The sequence below is a fragment of the Phoca vitulina genome, unplaced genomic scaffold (assembly GCF_004348235.1).
Source record: "Phoca vitulina isolate PV1807 unplaced genomic scaffold, GSC_HSeal_1.0 scaffold47, whole genome shotgun sequence".
NCBI lineage: Eukaryota > Metazoa > Chordata > Mammalia > Carnivora > Phocidae > Phoca > Phoca vitulina.
In genome coordinates, this window is record NW_022589750.1 from 2,872,939 (window position 1) to 2,889,795 (window position 16,857).

At 47.5% G+C, this 16,857-nt stretch overlaps 2 protein-coding genes and 2 non-coding genes across 5 annotated transcripts; 1 reads left to right on the forward strand and 3 right to left on the reverse strand.

The window, feature by feature from the left end:
* Window positions 1-1,550: 1,550 nt before the first annotated feature.
* TMEM107 (transmembrane protein 107) lies at window positions 1,551-8,196 on the reverse strand. Of its 2 annotated transcripts, XR_004302658.1 has the most exons (6): window positions 7,951-8,196; window positions 7,700-7,767; window positions 7,494-7,594; window positions 6,648-6,744; window positions 6,187-6,389; window positions 1,551-1,771 (listed from the first exon to the last, which is right to left on the reverse strand). XR_004302658.1 is itself a non-coding variant. In XM_032432113.1 (5 exons), the coding sequence occupies exons 1-5, from the start codon at window positions 8,035-8,037 to the stop codon at window positions 6,320-6,322; spliced, it is 423 nt and encodes a 140-aa protein (XP_032288004.1). In that variant the 5' UTR covers window positions 8,038-8,196; the 3' UTR covers window positions 5,543-6,319. The 2 variants fall into 2 exon arrangements, 1 of the variants encoding a protein (XP_032288004.1); XM_032432113.1 differs by lacking the exon at window positions 1,551-1,771 and having other exon boundaries at window positions 5,543-6,389.
* On the reverse strand, window positions 5,572-5,707 carry LOC116649402. The gene has a single exon (XR_004302666.1). It is a non-coding gene; the product is annotated as a U8 small nucleolar RNA (small nucleolar RNA).
* Window positions 8,197-10,786: 2,590 nt separating the features above from the next.
* Window positions 10,787-11,663, reverse strand: LOC116649283 (probable ribosome biogenesis protein RLP24). Its single transcript, XM_032431941.1, has one exon. It carries the CDS (start codon window positions 11,628-11,630, stop codon window positions 11,139-11,141), a length of 492 nt encoding a protein of 163 aa, XP_032287832.1. The 5' UTR covers window positions 11,631-11,663; the 3' UTR covers window positions 10,787-11,138.
* Window positions 11,664-16,677: 5,014 nt separating this feature from the next.
* On the forward strand, window positions 16,678-16,749 carry TRNAW-CCA. Its single transcript has one exon. It is a non-coding gene; the product is annotated as a tRNA-Trp (tRNA).
* Window positions 16,750-16,857: the final 108 nt, after the last annotated feature.

The following is a 16,857-nucleotide window of genomic DNA, read 5'->3' on the forward strand; positions in this document are numbered from 1 at the left end:
TTCCAGACACGGGCAGGGCCCATGGTTTCCTCTTTTTACCCAAATGGAAGCAAACCATAGGAACCATTCCACAAGGTCCTTTTGTCACTTAACATATGGAGATTGGTTTTGTTTTTTTTAAGGTTTTTATTTATTTAAGTAAACTTTGCACCCCATGTGGGTCTCAAAGTCATGACCCTGAGATCCAGAGTCCCACGCTCCTCCCACTGAGCTGGGGAGGGAGGGACAGGACCCCTCTTGGAGGTGGTTTCTTTCCTGGCTGCCTAGTATTACATTGTAACATAATTCCACCAATCTCCTGTTGACAGACAGTTTGCCAATTCAAGCAAAGCTGTAAAGAATAATCTGCATGTTCCCATTTCACCTATGTGCAAATATGCAGGGCTAATTCCTAGGAGTGAAAATCCTAGGTCAAAAGGGTAGGAGTATTGGTGATTTTGATTGCTTTTGATTTCTGTGACTATTGCCAAATTGGGCTCTGTGGGTGTGTTACCCATTTTTACTCCCACCAACAAAGAGGTGAGGCCTGTTTCCTTAAACCCATACCCTTTTCAACTCTTAATGAAACTTTTTGGGCATTACAAATTAAGTTAAACACAATTTGCATTTCTCTTACTGTGAATGAGTTTACGCATCTTTTCATCTATTTGAGAGTTCTTTATATTTCCTCTCCTGTGAAATATCCATATAATTTTTCTGTCCTTTATAATTGAACTATTGGTATATATATATGTTTTTTAAGATTTTATTTATCTATTTGAGAGAGAGCACAGGAAGGGGGAGAGGCAGAGGGAGAAGCAGACTCCCCGCCGAGCTGGGAGCCCCTGACATGGGGCTCGATCCCAGGACCTGGAGATCATGACCCAAGCTGAAGGCAGACACTTAACCACCTGAGCCACCCAGGAGCCCTATTGGTATATTTCTTATAGATTTGTAGATTTTCATGTTTCAAAATTAGCTCTTTCTCTGCAATATGAATTATAAATATTTTCCCTAGACTGTCATTTATCTGTTAGCTTTTGCTTATGATTTTTTACCATGCATACTTTTCACGTTTCTAATCCATATTTAAATGCATCAGGCTTTTCTTTTAGGACTTCTGCGTTTTGTTTTCATACTCAGAAAAGTCCTCTTCATTCCAAACTATTTACTGCTGTGGTATTCTTGCCAAAGATGCATACCCTCAATCCAAATGGAGAGACATTCGGCAAAACCACTCACCAGGACTCTCCAAACGTGTCAAGATGGTGAAAGTCAGAAAAAAAGGAACCGAGGGATGGTCTCAGGTTGAAAAGCCTAAGAGTGACAAGTAAATGCCATGTGAAATCCAGATTTATTTATTATTACTTTTTTAAAGATTTTATTTATTTATTTGACACACAGAGAGATAGAGAATACTTGCAGGGGGAGCAGCAGGAGAGGGAGAAACAGGCTCCCTGCGGAGCAGGGAGCCCGATGCGGGACTCGATCCCAGGATTCTGGGATCATGACCTGAGCTGAAGGCAGATGCTTAACCAACTGAGCCACCCAGCCACCCAGCCAACTGAGCCATCCCGTGAAATCCTGATTTAGAGGCTGAGGCAGAAAAGGGGAATTAGTGGGAAAGTTGGCAAAATTCACATCAGAGTTGTCGATGAGGTCATAGTATGGCAACAACGCTAATTTCCTGGTTTCCATAATCATGACGCAGCCACGCAACATGTTAACATCTGGAGGAGCTGGATGAAGGCTATAGAGGAGATCTGTACCATTTTGCGACTTTTCTGTAGGTCTGAAATTAGTCAAGATAAAAGGTTAAAAATGTCAAGTTTTCTTTCGGTCCTTTTATGCTTGTATTTTTTTACAGTCACCTTTGATCTATTGGTAATAGTGGTGTAAGGTATTGAACCCTCAGTTTGTTTTTCAGAGTCCATTGTCTCTCATGGTTCGTCTCTCCCTCTGATTTCCCCCCCCTTCATTCTTCCCCTCCTGCTATCTTTTTTTTTTTTTCTTAACATATATTGCATTATTTGTTTCATAGGTACAGATCTGAGATTCAACAGTCTTGCACAACTCACAGCACTCACCAGAGCACATACCCTCCCCAGTGTCTATCACCCAGTCACCCCATCCCTCCCACCCCCCCACCACTCCAGCAACCCTCAGTTTGTTTCCTGAGATTAAGAATTCCTCATATCAGTGAGGTCATATGATACATGTCTTTCTCTTTTTGACTTATTTCGCTCAGCATAATACCCTCCAGTTCCATCCACATCGTTGCAAATGGCAAGATCTCATTCCTTTTGATGGCTGCATAATATTCCATTGTATATATATACCACATCTTCTTTATCCATTCATCTGTCGATGGACATCTCGGCTCTTTCCACAGTTTGGCTATTGTGGACATTGCTGCTATCAATATCGGGGTGCACGTACCCCTTCGGATCCCTACATTTGTATCTTTGGGGTAAATACCCAGTGCTACTCAATTTTCTAATAACCTTTATTGACTAATTTTTCTTTCCCCCACTGGCCTTTTATTTTTTAATTTTTTTTTCAAAGATTTTATTTATTTGTCAGAGAGAGAACAAGCACGGGGAGCAGACAGAGGAAGCAAACTCCCCGCTGAGCAAGGAGCCTGACGCAGGACTTGATCCCAGGACCCTGAGATCATGACCTGAGCCGACACTTAACCAAATGAGCCACCCAGACGCCCCAAATCATCTATTTAATTTTTAAACTGTCAGAAATACATAAAATTTACCATCTTAACCATTTTTAAGCGTACAATTCAGTACTGTTAAGTACATTCATGCTATTTTACAACCAATCCCCAGAATTCTTTTCACCTTGCAAAACTGAAACTCTCTACCCCATCAACAACTCCTCATCCCCATCCCCTCAGCCCCTGGCATCCACCATTCTACTTTCTGTCTCTGTGACTCTGACTACCCTTGGTACCTCATAGAAGTAGAATCAAGCAGTATTTGTCTTCTGTGACTGGCTTATCCTGGTTGATGAGCTAACTTCAAAATAAAATGAAAACCTATTTCTGATGCTAACTGGCAAAGCCCCTGGCATGGACTAAGAGACGGAAAGTTGAAATTCTTGTAGAACCTACTTCTGGAGTTTGGGTGAAGGAAGTTAGGCACAGAGAGGTTAAGTGACCTGTTGCCAATCACACAGCCAAGAAGGGGAGGGGCACTTTGAACCCTGGATGGGCTCCACAGCTTGCTCCCACGGTCTTTGCCCTGGACTAGGGCTCACATAAAAGAGCCTATACTTGGAAACCAGCAGCATCTAGATTTGTTTGAGGACAAGAGGTGGGTGAAGTTATGCAAGGAACTGCTGATGAATGTTTAACCAGCTATCCAGGAGCGCCTGGGTGGCTCAGTCGGTTAGGTGGTTAGACCTCCCTTTGGCTCAGGTCATGATCCTGGGGTGCTGGGATTGAGCTCTGAGCCCTCAGCAGGGAGCCTGCTTCTCCCTCTCCCTCTGCCCCTCCCCTGCTTGTGCTCTCGTGCACACACTTTCTCTAATAAATAAAATCTTAAAAACAAAAAACCCACCACCAGTTCTCCAAAAATAGTATGCATTTATGAATGTTTATTATAAATCTTACTGAGTCAAAGGATGTGTAACACAGGATTTACAAGTAATAATAAAACATACAATATTCTTTATTGTAAATTCCACCCTTGTACCCATGACTTCATAGATGGAGTTGTGTCCCAGCTCCAGGGGTATCTCCAGTATGAATGCTGGTTGATATTTTTATTTACACTTTTGAGTAAGACAAAAATGAAACACTGAGAATACGTTGAGACTTCACTCGTTCCTCAATGACTTGACAAACTTCTTTGCTGAATCTGACAATAGTTTTCAACATCTGGGGGGATATTTCCTCCATTTTGTGTGCTATTCACAATGTAACAGACGTGACATCTTTAAATTTAACCTGCGTTATTAACATTTTCTCCATCATCTTCTTAAATCTAGACAATCAACAAAGCCTGATATGCTGCGTTTGCCAATTTCTGTGGTATAAATACTCCTACCAAGGCCAAATTCAAAACACCAGCTTGATATCTATACGAGCTGGGAAGAGAAACACAAGTAGCAGCCAATCCTTCTACAGCACTTCCACCCTACAGGTACAATAAATGTAAAGAAGCTCGAGAGCACATAACCGTAAAACGTAGAGAATAGTCAGGAACCTGAAACTAATGGAACATGTGTGTCAACTGTACTCAATAAAAATAAAATTCCTACAAACTAAAAAAAGAAGCAGAAAAAAATAATCAGGAAGTAATGAGTTTTGAGTATTACCTGTTTTTTTTAAATTTAATTTTATTTAAATGCGTATTACCTCTGTTTCTAAATATAATTTATTTGTGAGTTTACATAATTTCTGATAATAGCTGTGGTGCAAGAGCTCACCATGTTTCCGAAAGACAAAGTCGGCTTTCCCAAATCATCGCAGCACACCAGTGGGTGCGGGCGACAGCCGGACTGCCGCGGGATGTGGCCTCCCTGAGCAGCCCGTAAGCGCGGCCGGCGGTGTCCACCGTCCTCGGCTTCGGCAATCTGCCCCCCACCTCTGCTGCAGCCACACTCGGGACCTCAGTCCCCCACTTGGGCAAAGTAGTCTCCACTCGCGAGCATCCGCAGTCCTCCCCTGGGGCACTTCCCACGACGTGCTATTCCGGTACCCGGGCGCAGGGGAAGTGCTTCTCGTCTTCCCGAGCCGCAGTGTCCGCCATGGCCGAGGCTGAGCGCGGAGCCCGGCCACCACGACTCCCTCAGGAGCCACCGCCGTGCTCCCTAAGCACCTACTGCACACACGCTCAGGACGAAGGGCTGAGGGACAGGCATGTAGGGAGGGGGTCTGGGTGTGCGAGACACCACCCTGGATGCCTTCTGCTTATTTAGGAAGGCCTGGGCTCCACTATTTAGGGCTGAAAAATACAGAGAACCTTCCCGCACATAGCTGAACCTTCGCGAGGAAATAGGGCCTTGAAAACACTCATCCTGGGACACGGCAGCCCCCCAGACGGCCGGCGCGTCTGCACCACGCCCGACAGCGCATTTCGGTAACTTCCCTCCGTGGGCGTGCAAGCAGAGCTGCGGGGTTCTCACCAGACCCTCAGACCCCCCCCCCGGGAGCTGTACCCCGGTTTCTGAGCAGGTGGCCCTTCCTGCCACGGACAAACAGGAAAAGTTCGTGACACCAAGCACGGGAAGACATGAACAGGAACTTGACACACACATCGGTTCTCTACAGTAACCGAAATGGGGGGGGGGGGGCGCGCTCACACACGGCACAGACCCGACACCCACCGCGCAAGAACGCTTCTGGACGTAGATCCCGGACAGGTGACATATAGTGGGCCTAAAAGCCGTGCTAAGGCACAGAAGTGGTCAGCAGCCACCCCCCAAAACACTAAAAGCCGTACTAAAGTACAGAAGTGATCAGCAGCCACCCCCCAAAACACACCATCAGCACAACACCTAAACCCGCCTACACCGCACTTAAACATCAGAATCTACCCGTTTCCACACACACAAAAAAGCAGATCGTCAGACAGAATCAGACAGGAGCGACCGGGGTGTTGCAAGTCCCAGCCACACAGAGACGCTAATCACGCATCATCCGAACTCCAATCATCATGTTCCGATCTGCCCTCCCGAAGGAGGAACAGGTAAGGATTATCCCACCTGACGATAAGTCGATAACTCTGAGTATTCCTTACTCAGGGCGAAGGATGCCGCTTCCGTCTAGGGTGAGTAAATAACGCGCTAGCCCCAGCAACCTGAAGTTATCGAGGGTCTTCCATTCTATTGCTACATGTATTTACAGATATTAAAAAACATTTCCCCCCCCATTTGGCTGCCAAAAAAAAGATAAACTAATCCCTCCCAGAATGCCCCACTCACGAGCTTGGCACCCTAACCGCAGACAGCACTTGTTATTTACATATCCCCGCCTACTTCCTTCCGCCAGACGCTACCGTAATGACCAAAATAAAAGCGAAACCTAGGATCTTACAGTCTGCAAGGCTGGAAAACAGCCTTCCGTTTCTTTAGTAGTTTGTCCACCCCAATTCTCCCCTAAACGTTTCGCAAGTCTTGATCTTACTCTAAAATATATTTTATCACAAACTAAATAAAACGCTGATCATCCCAGACTCGAGTGATAATTACCCTAACAGGAACACTGACATCCTCCACCAAATGCAGTGAGGGGGAGGACTGAAGACAGCCTTTCTTGTTCCGGGAATGGTGAGTGGTCCCTTGATCCTCCAACCTTCAATCCTATGCTCCCGTCATGAAGGTATCAGAAAGGTTTCTTTTTCAGCCCAAAGACGCTGACGAATAATGCCATTTCGGTGATAGCTGGGAGGGCACTGTGGACAGTAGATGGTGAGTTCAAGGATCCTTCCACAAAACAAAAACAAAAACAAAAACAAACCCAAATCCCCAAACCAGAGACTCCACCCCAAAAGTATAGGAGAGGGGGACTTCAAGAGATTAGGCCGAGAGGCATGTTGAGTGGTTCTGCTATATCCTACAGGGAGGATATCCTGGATATCCCCTGGGTGGGGGGAACCTTCAGATTGAATAAACCTTCCTCCCCCATCCCCGAACATTGGATGCTACCGTACCTGCAGAAGACAAAAATGTACCAGTACGTGGTGCACTCCCAACGCTCGAATATGAAAAAGGACAGGGTTACAGATGCAGTACAGTGAGCCCCAATGGCTTGGGAATGCACCAGAGTCAAGGAAAGCCTTTGGTTCAGTAGGTAGTGATAAGCCAGAAAAGGCCGTTGCTGGGACAGGCGTCTGCACTCAGGTTCACCCCTTGCTCCCTCACCGTGCTGCAAAGGACAGAGCCCGCAAGCCCTGACTTCTCTGAGTTTTAGGACAGCCATGTGAGTAGAGACCAGACAGAGCTGGGCCAGATAGCCAGATAGCCGGTATCTAGGGGCTAGCCTGGACCCTTCAGGTCCAGGACTAGGCTCCCCTTCTACCCCAGGAACACAAGAAGGCTCACAGTGACTTGATACACTGCTGGAATCACCATGCAGCGCCCCGGTCCTCCCAGTCTACAGTTCAAGCGTCAAGGGCCTTCCCTGATCCATCTTCCTCATTTCTGTCTTTCTCATTTATTTATTTATTTATTTGTTTTGCTGTCTCTTCTGAGTTTCCATAATACTTCTTCATATCTTTACATGCTCACACTGAGTTACAGATGTCTGTCTGAATATCTGCCTCTTCCTCAAGGTGGAAAACCGTGTTTTACTCCCATTAGGGATCTCCAGTGCCTGGTGCATGGCGGGAGCTTAACAAACGATTGAAGATCGTATTAAAACTTCCACATTGCCTAAGAAGATCTATCAACTGGAGAGGCTGTTTGCCCCCGCCAGAGCACACACCATCGTGCCAGAAAAGCCGAGTTAAGTGGCTGGAGGGAGTCGAAATGGAAACGGGCCGTGCGTAAAAGGATACAGATGAGGCTCTGGGTGCTGTTGAACATGGAAACTCCGGAGAAGAAACCCGCCAGCTCCACAGCAAAGAGGCCCAGGGTGACGGAGAGCGCTACCACCAGCCTGCAGAGAGGAAAGAGGCTGGCTCAGGCCTCCTGGACTTCTTCAAAGACCTCTGCACTCCCGCTACTGCTGAATTCTGCCCCCCCCTGCCCCCCAAGTGCTCACTGAATGTCCTGCTTCTCATACTCCTCCTGGGTGAACGTGAGAGGCAGGCAGGCCTGGATGTTGCTGTCCTGGGGAGCAGGGCAGAGAGGAAGAAAGTGAAAGAGGGGCGGGCTGCGGGGCAGCACTGGGGTCAGAGGGGGATGGGAGGACTCGCCCCCGTAAGGTCGTGGGGAAGGGGCGCGGAGGGGCTGGGAGCACCCCTAAGGTGGGATTGGGGTGGGCGGCGGGAGGCGGGTGGCCTTGGGTCTTACCCGGGACCAGAACAAGGTGATGACGACCACCAGATGCGCCAGGAGCGTCAGGAAGCGAGAGGGCACGAGCCCCGAGATCCGGCCCATGGTCCCCCGGGGGCAGGGGTGCCGACTGCAGCGGAGGCCGCGCTCTGTGGGGCTGCAAGCTCAGGAAGGGCCACTCTTTAAGTGTCGCCGGCTGGCAAGCAGAAATTCGACGGACGCCTCCTTCCCGCTCGTGCCGGCGCCGCCCAGTTGCCTTGGCAACCGCGTCAGCAGGCGCCGCGGCCGGATCTCGGAAAATCTCGCGAGGGCAGTCAATTCTCGGGCGGCGGCTGCCGCGGTCGGTGGCGCTAGTCGGGGGTCGGCCGCGAGGGGCGCCGTGCGGGCTTAAGGCAGGGACACTCTCTCCCTCCCTCCTCCGCCTCCTCGTGGCTCCCCACTGCCCTGGGCCCGAGCAGACGCGGATGCCCCTGCATTGTTCGGCTGTCACTTATTAGATGGTCACGGGGTCCCTGAGTATCCGAGGACCCCGGACCGGAACCTTCCTTGATTCTCTGACACCACCCCCGCCCCCCACCGAGTCCCCAGACGACTTTGCTCATACTGGCGAGGGATCGCAGAGGGCAGAAAATGGCCAGCTCTCCCCGTGGATGAGAGGCGCGTTTGGGGAAGGGAGTGGGTGACCGGGCGGAAGGGCAGGGAGCCCTGCGCCCCGGGAGGCAAGGAGCTGGCGGCGACGCAGACTCAGCTCGGATTTCCTTCTCTCTCCGAGTGTGGGCACCCGACTTGGCCCAGCTGCAGCCCAAGAACCTCTGTGAGCGTCCTCACTGACCTTGGGCCCTCAGCTGAGATCGTTGCAGAAGGGAAAGTTCTCGCCGAGCTCCCTGCCCCCGGGTCAGGTCACAGCGTCCCCGCCCCCCGGCCCCTTTACCACATCATCTCTCTTCCTCCTCTCCACCCCAGTGCTTTGAGGCCGGTCTAAGCTAAACACGCACGCCCAGGGGGCATTTCTGATTTCTAAATCCATTCGACAAATACCCATTGACCAGCCAGCAAGTGCTGAGCTCTTGTTCTTGACAAGACAGAAGGCTCTACCTTCCTGGAGTTTGTATTCTAGTCAGGGAGATTGACATGGACAGCAAACATGCGAACAAATAATAAATTCGCAGGGTAAGAGGTGCTATAAATATATATATATTTTTTTTTAACATGGCCTAGGTTTTTTTTTATTGGTATTCACTATAAATATATTTTTAAAAGGGAGACGCTAGAATAACAGATCGAGGAAAGGCCCTTCGAAAAATGAGTCATTTAGTCTTCAACTTTGTTGTAGGAAATGTCAAAATTGAGAGGAAACGCATTTCTCTGTTTGAGGACCCCGATATAATAAATAGATTTCCTTTTTCTAAACCAGTAAAAAAACCAGGTAAAAAAATTCAGAACTCAAAGAGATAGCAAGGAGGTGTTTGTTCAAGGTCATGAAAGACAAAGACTGAAAAACTCTTCCAGATTTAGGGAGATTAAAGAGATGTGACAAATTTGACTTGAGAAATATAATGGATCTTGGACCAGAAAAAAAAAACAAACAAAAAACCCCAAACACTTTCTTTTATTGCGAAGGACACCAGTGGAACAATTGGCAAATTGGAATAAGATCTCTAGTTTAGATATCAGTATTATCCATGTCAATTTCCTGATTTTTGATAATTCTACTGCCTTTATGGAAGAGAATGTCCTTGCTAGAAAATACACACTATTTTAGGGGTAAAAGAGTATTATGTCTGCAATTTGCTCTCAAATGGTTTAGAAAAATATGTGTCTATAGAGACAGAGAGGCAATGTTAGAGCGAACATGGTCTCAAAGGCACATGGGAATTATCTGTATTATATATATATGTATATTTTTAAAAGACTTATTTATCTGAGGGGCACTTGTGTAGCTCAGTCGTTAAGTTAAGCGTCTACCTTTGGCTCAGGTCATGATCCCAGAGTCCTGGGATTGAGCCCCACATCGGGCTCCCTGCTCAGCGGGAAGCCTGCTTCTCCCTCTCCCACTCCCCCTGCTTGTGTTCCCTCTCTTGCTGTCTCTCTCTCTGTCAAATAAATAAATAAGATCTTTATTAAAAAAAAAAAGATTTATTTATTTGAAGGGGGGAGGGCCAGACAGAGAGGGAGAGAGAGAATCTCAAGCCGACTCTCCGCTGAGCATGGAGCCCGACAGGGGCCGGATCTCACAACCCAGAGATCATGACCCATGAGATCATGACGGGAGCTGAAACCAAGAGTCAGACGCTTAACCAACTGAGCCACCCAGGCACCCCTTATATTTATTTTTTAAGTAAGCTCTACACCCAACCTGGGGCTTGAACTCCCGACCCCAGATCAACAGTCACATTTTCTATGGACTGAGCCAGCCAGGTGCCCCTCTCTGTATTATTTTTGCAACAACTTTTCGGTAAACCAGATTATTTAAAATAAAAAGTTTTAAATGATAACCCTTTCTAAGGTTTCCTTCTGGGTCTTCTATAATATCGAGACATTAAATTGCTTTATAAAAAGAAGGAATGATTTCTGGATTGGTGGTCCCTACATGTTAAACTCCTATATATTGAAACTATGCAGTGACATTTTCCTATAAAACCACCTCTTTAGAGGGCAGTACAGCCTTAATCTCATAATGGAGACAATGTGGTCCCCAAACCCATAAAATAAAAAACGCAATCATTTAGACTTTTCAGAGGAATTATTTGTATAAAGAGTGAGATTCAGCCAAGTATCTGTATTTTTTTACTCCAAAAATATTGGATGGTAATCAAATATTACCTGCACGGGTTTCTTTTTTTTTTTTTTTTACTGCAAAGAAAATTTATTGTACATATTGCTAGCCATGAATTTTTGTCGTTAGTTCACACACAAATCTGCCTAGTGCCATATCCAAATGGCAGGACCAGTTTATGTCCACACTTCACTCCGTATTTACAAAGAGAATTTGCACAAGTTACATAAATGTAAACTCTCAGTGAAGATTTAACAATGGAGATGCAATCTAACATCCATAATATCTGATGTTTTACAGACAGCAATGTAGGAGAGATGCATTTTTAATTACCTTTCATTTGAGTGACCTTACTTAAGATATAAATTGATAATTCAGAAGTTCTTAGTCTCCTAAAGAGATTTTCAAATATAGAAAGTTAGTGAGATTTTTAAGAAATATCTTCCATGTCCACATCCTGTTGTAATTTCTGCACCATTTTTTCTTCCAGCTGCTTTCCTTTGCCTGCAAGAGGGGCCCGGATAAGATGAATGTTTTGCTTGACTTCTTTGATGTCCTGAACTTTCTGTAATTCTTTATTTTTCTTTAATCTGTTCATTATAAATTTAGCTTGGCGCTTCTGTTTGATCTTTTCAACTCTCTTCATTGCATCAATAGTTTTATTCCATAACTCTCGCTGGTATTTGACAGGTTCATTTCTACGTTTTTCAAATTCAAATGAATTATCCACTGTAAGCTCTTTACCAGCTGCTTTACGGAATGCTTTAGTCCACCTGACCTTGCGAGGATTCCGCTTCTTTTTAAAGTTTTTATGACACTTGGATTTACAGAATCTGAATACCTTGCAATCGTTGTGGACAAACATCATGCCGTGGCCGGGGTAAATAGGGCCCGAACAGAAATAACACTTCTCAATACGCATGTTGAAACCGCGTGGGTTCCCACTGACCAGACGCCAATCTTAAGTGGAAGTGACCACCTGCACGGGTTTCTGAGCTCTCAGGTGTGTAGGGGAGGTTCTCTCTTTAACCGTTGAACCGTTTTAAAGTTCTGAAAATGTTTTCAAACCTCCCCCACCTCAGCAGGACAGGCAAAGTACAGTGGACCCCACTGCTTCTCTCCCTGGAGGTGACCCCCATCAGTATGAGACCCTCAAAACAAGTGACAGTGTTGACATCCTAAATACAATGAGAGGTGGGCTCCATGTGCTCACCATGGAAAGCACAGCATAGTAAGCGCGAAAACATTCTGCGCACACAGATAAGATGCAAGGACTGAAGGGCTCCTCCCTCTGCCTATAACTCATGAGACTTTGCTCCTGGGAATGGGAAGCCCAGGCCGTCAGAACCAACCTCCCCCAGTGACAGTTGATCAAGTGTGACTATTCACAGATGAAAGAAACACTGTCATCCGTTGGAAGTGAGCAAAACCCAGGACCTGTTTTTGCAAGATTTTCCAAGGTCCCGGAACAAACAGAATGAAGAGAAGGAGTCAGCCAGCCGTGTGAAGATGTGGGGAAAGAACTTTCCAGACAGAGGCACAGCAAGGGCAAAGGTCCTTAGGTGGGAACGAGGCCAGTATGTTCATTGAACAGAAGGGAAGCTAGTATGTCTGAAGGCTAGTAACAGAAGGGGTAGAAGAGAAGAGGGTGCGGTGGGGTGGGGTGGGCAGACGCGGTGCATGGCCTTGCAGCCAGGGGGAGGGACCTGGTCAGGTCTGTATTCTAGAAGATGACTTTGGATGCAATGTGGAGAATCGATTTTGAGATGTTAAGTAGCAGGCTTGCGAAGAAGCTGTATAGTGATCCCAGGACAGACAGAATGAGATTGGACCAGGGTGGAATAAAGAAAGTGGAGCAAAGTGTAAGGAATCAAGAGATCATTAAAAGATAAGAAGGTCTAAACATGGGGCTATGAGTGGGTGAGAAAAGGAAGGGGTCAAGGATGACAGATTGGGCTCCCACAGCTGGAAGTGTGGGGCATTCTGTTTATAATAGGCTTCCTGCCTAGGGAACCTACTAGATAGTAAGAACTGGGTAGTCACATTTCACATTATGAATTAATGAACAGTAAGCAGGCATTCAGGCCTGTCCTGTCACTCTCAATGATCTTGGTTCCCAGAAGCCTGCCCTACAGAGGTCACACAAAAGTGAGTGTTAGAGCCACCGTGTGGCCACAGAAGGTACTGCTGGTGACCTGGCACGTCCTTCCCTAAGTGGAGTCCACGGCTCCAGGGCTGGAACCCACCTGTCCTAACATTTGATCTGGTCAGAAAAGCTCAGGGAAATGTTTTTTATCATGGAAAAATTCAAACATATCTAAAAATAAAGAAAATAGAAGGATGAACCCCTTCGAAGCCTGCCATTCTGCTCCAAAAATTACCCACACATTGCCAACCTTGTTGCAGCTAGATTCCCAGCTCCCTCCCAGCCCCACTAGGTTATTGCCAAGCAAATCCCAGGCATCACCAAATAGCTCAGACTGCCCAATATCCATCATATAGACATATGACGAAGTCCACATATTACACTTGGTTGATGTGTCTCTTAAATCTTTTTTCTTTTTTTTGTGTGTGTAAATCTTAGGTTCTTCTGCCTTGTTCCCCTTCCTTGCAATTTCTCTGATGAAGACACTGGGCCGTTTGTGGGCAGTGCTCTGGTCCTGTCATTTCACATGTTCCTTTATGTCCTGTGTTTCCTGTAAACTGGTTGCTAGATCTAGTGGTTGATGAATCTCACATTCGATTTTCTGGTAAATAGACATCACGGGAGTTGGCCTGTATTTCTTATTCTATCACATCAGGAGGCACATCCTGACTGCTTGTCTCTCTTTTTTCCGGTGTTAGATCTGAGCAGTGGATTCAGGTGTAGTCAGACTGAGGCAAGCATTATAAAATTCCCGTCAGTTTTTCACCTACTGGTTTAATTGATCACAGCTGCCTAGCTTCATTATTTCAGGAGGAGTTGCAAAACAGGGATGTCTTAATTGCATCGTTCCTTTCTGCATTTGTCACCTGTTATTCTTCTATAAATAAGAATGTGCCTTCATCCACCCGTTTACCTTGAGATACAGGTCATATAGGAAAAGCTGGATACATGTGTGATTTCTTTTTCCCCATTTATTTACCAGTTTTCAGAATAATAAGTCGATTCCCTACCATCCTCCAAAAGGGACCAATTAGTTGTTTTTAGGATCATTGTGAACTGGTAGATTTAACATCTTTTGTGGGTTTTGTGGGGCAGCAGCTACTCGGCTTCAGGCAATGGTTTTGAGGAAGGAGATAGAAATCCAGTGTTGCCAGGTTTCTGGGAGTTTTGTTGTGGTTGTTGTTTTTTGGGGTTTTTTGTTTTGTTTTGTTTTGTTTTGTTTTTGTTTTTTTAAGAGAGGCCAGAAATCCAGATTCTTACTCCAGTTATAAATGTTAGTATCCAACTTAACGGTGAAAAAAATGAAGAGGGAGAAAAATACCCCTGATGACAACAGCATGCAACAGCCTCAAGTCACCAGCTTTCAGCCTCTGGATCAGCACTGTCCGAGAGAACTTTCTATGACGGAAATACTTCATATTGTCTCTGTCCAATGTGGTAGCCAGCTAGCTCCATGGGGCTAATGAACACTTGGAATGTGGCTAGTGGGACTAAGGAACTGAATTCAGTTCACTAGTGGCTACCATATTGAGCAATGCAGCTCTGGACAGAATAATCTATTGGTTTCTAAAACTTGGAAACTAGTGGGATAAATGGAGATTTAAACATCCGAGAATACTCTGGATGGTGACCCTGGACTGATAATTCCTCACACTTGCTACGGAACATTTCTGAGCCTAGAACTCAAGTCCACATTCCCTGGTACCATATTCACTGGCCCAACTTCCCCTTCGAGCAAAAATTTCCACCTCACCCCATGCTCTTCAGCTGCCCAGACATGTCTCCTTCTTCTATAAAGCAGGCTCTTGCCCACATAGTGCTTTTGCCAAATCCATCCGTCCTTAATTTCACAAATGTTTATTGAATACACACTATACTCCAGGTATTGTATGGGGTGCTAGGAATACATATTTCCTTCTCCTGAGTAACTTAGAGTGTGGTGAGGGAAACAGTTTAAAATAGTGCTTTAAGTGTTATCCTGGAGGAGACACATCACAGGTCTCCTCCCCCAGATGGGGCGAGAAGTAGGGAGGAGGGAGCTTTTGAATTGAGTCTTGAAGGGTATGTTAAGGGTCATCCAGATAAAGAAGGACAGTGGCACAGAGACACTGGGGACTAAAATGTGTTTAAGGAACTATAAACGAGTCACCGTAGCTGTCACCTGGGAGGTGAGGTGGCGGTGGCTGAAGAGTCAGGCAAGGACCACATATTAATAACAACCATAATAACTGGTTTATGACCAGTGAGGTTCTGAGCACTTTGTCTTGGCAAATAAACTACTCACAGTGATCCATCACAGTCTTTACCATTTTCCGGATGGGGACATGGACACGCAAGGAGGTTCAACAACGAGCTCAAATCACACGACCAGTAAGTAGCAAAGCCTATATGTGGGCCCACTTAATAAGTGCGTGGCCTTGGGGACCAGGCCAGTAAGTTAGGACCTAATCTCGAAGGGGATGGGGCACTGGTTTTATGTTCGCATTTTAAAAAGATGATCCTCCTTGGCTATTCCGGAGGTAGAGACATCAGAGAGGAGTCTATTACAATAATCCAGCAAGAGAGGGTGGGGAATGAGAGCTAGCAGGAGAATTATGAAGGAAAATGGAATTGACAGGACTTGAGGACTGGGAATGGGGAGGGAGGGAGAGGGAGGAGTCAAGAGGAGACTGGCTGGGAGTGCAGAGGGAGTGGGAAGGAAGGATGACAGGGTCAAGTGAAGGTGTCCAGCAGGTGCTGGGCGGCTGAATCCAGAGGTGGGAGCAGGCTTCAGGAGCCCTGGGCACACGGGTGGCTGACTCCAGGGAAAGTGGTGACAGAGCTCTGCGGTTAAAGGACAGAAAAAGAGAGTGGGGAGCACGGATTGGGGGGAATAGGGGAAAGTCAGCAGACCAATGTCCTGACAACCAAGGGAGAAGGCTCTTAAAGATGTTGCCCTGAGTCAGTGAAAGTCACGTCGGAGAGACGTGGGGCGGGGGGGGGGGGGGGCATCTCTGTGGTCCCTGAGGACTTTGGGAGGCACTGTACGGAATGCACAGACATTTGACTTGGGGGAAGGAGGGAGACACAGCATGACCTCTTTCCTCGTGTTGGCCTGTTGAACGGCTCGAGAGGCAAATGGGGGTCTCTGCTAGCTTCCGGTACCCCTCTCTGGAAGTTGCCAACTCCATCTCACCTGGGGAGCTCTAAAACATGCTGACGTCTGTCGTGATCGAAATCAGAACAGTGGTTGCCTCTGGGAGGGGGCAGGGAAGAACTTTCTGGGGGGTGGAGGAAATGTCCTATACCTTGAATGCGCTGTGGGTTGCATTTGTAAAAATTTACCAAAACACACACTTCAGGTCTGTGTATGTCACTGCATGTAAATTACTCCCCAGAACCGTAACGAGCGACGAAATCACCCGCTGGGCTTTGAAATCAGAGTCTCCGAGCCGGGGGCGGGTGCCGGGGCTGGGTGCCTGGGCAGGCAGGACCCGCGGACGCCGGGAACGCGCAGCCGGGAGGAGACGCGTGGCTGCAGGAGCTGGGCTCGCGCCCCGCAGGTGCGGGGGGCTCCGGCAGCGCTCCCGCACGCTCCCTCCGCCCGTCCCCGCCTGGCTGTGCGCTCCGGGGACCCCGGGGGACAGCCCGGGGCCAGGTGCTCGCGGGCAGGACTCCGGGGGCGGGGGCCCCGCGGGACGCACGAGGCGGGAGGGACCGCGCACCCCTCACGCCGCGGGAGCTTAGGAGCTCGGGAAGGCCCTCGGCTCTCAGCCTCGATCGCCGGGACCCCGGCCGGCCGCCAAGTGGCCATGGGGAGACCTGTCCACACCTCCGGCCGGCCGACCTCGTGGCGCAACGGTAGCGCGTCTGACTCCAGATCAGAAGGTTGCGTGTTCAAATCACGTCGGGGTCAGCTCTTTTTTTTTTTTTTTTTTTTCTCCGCTAGGGCTTCCGTCACTTTTATTTATTCCCCTCCCCGGCGTGTCCACCTACCCTCGAGCGCCGGCGCCCAAGTCGGAGC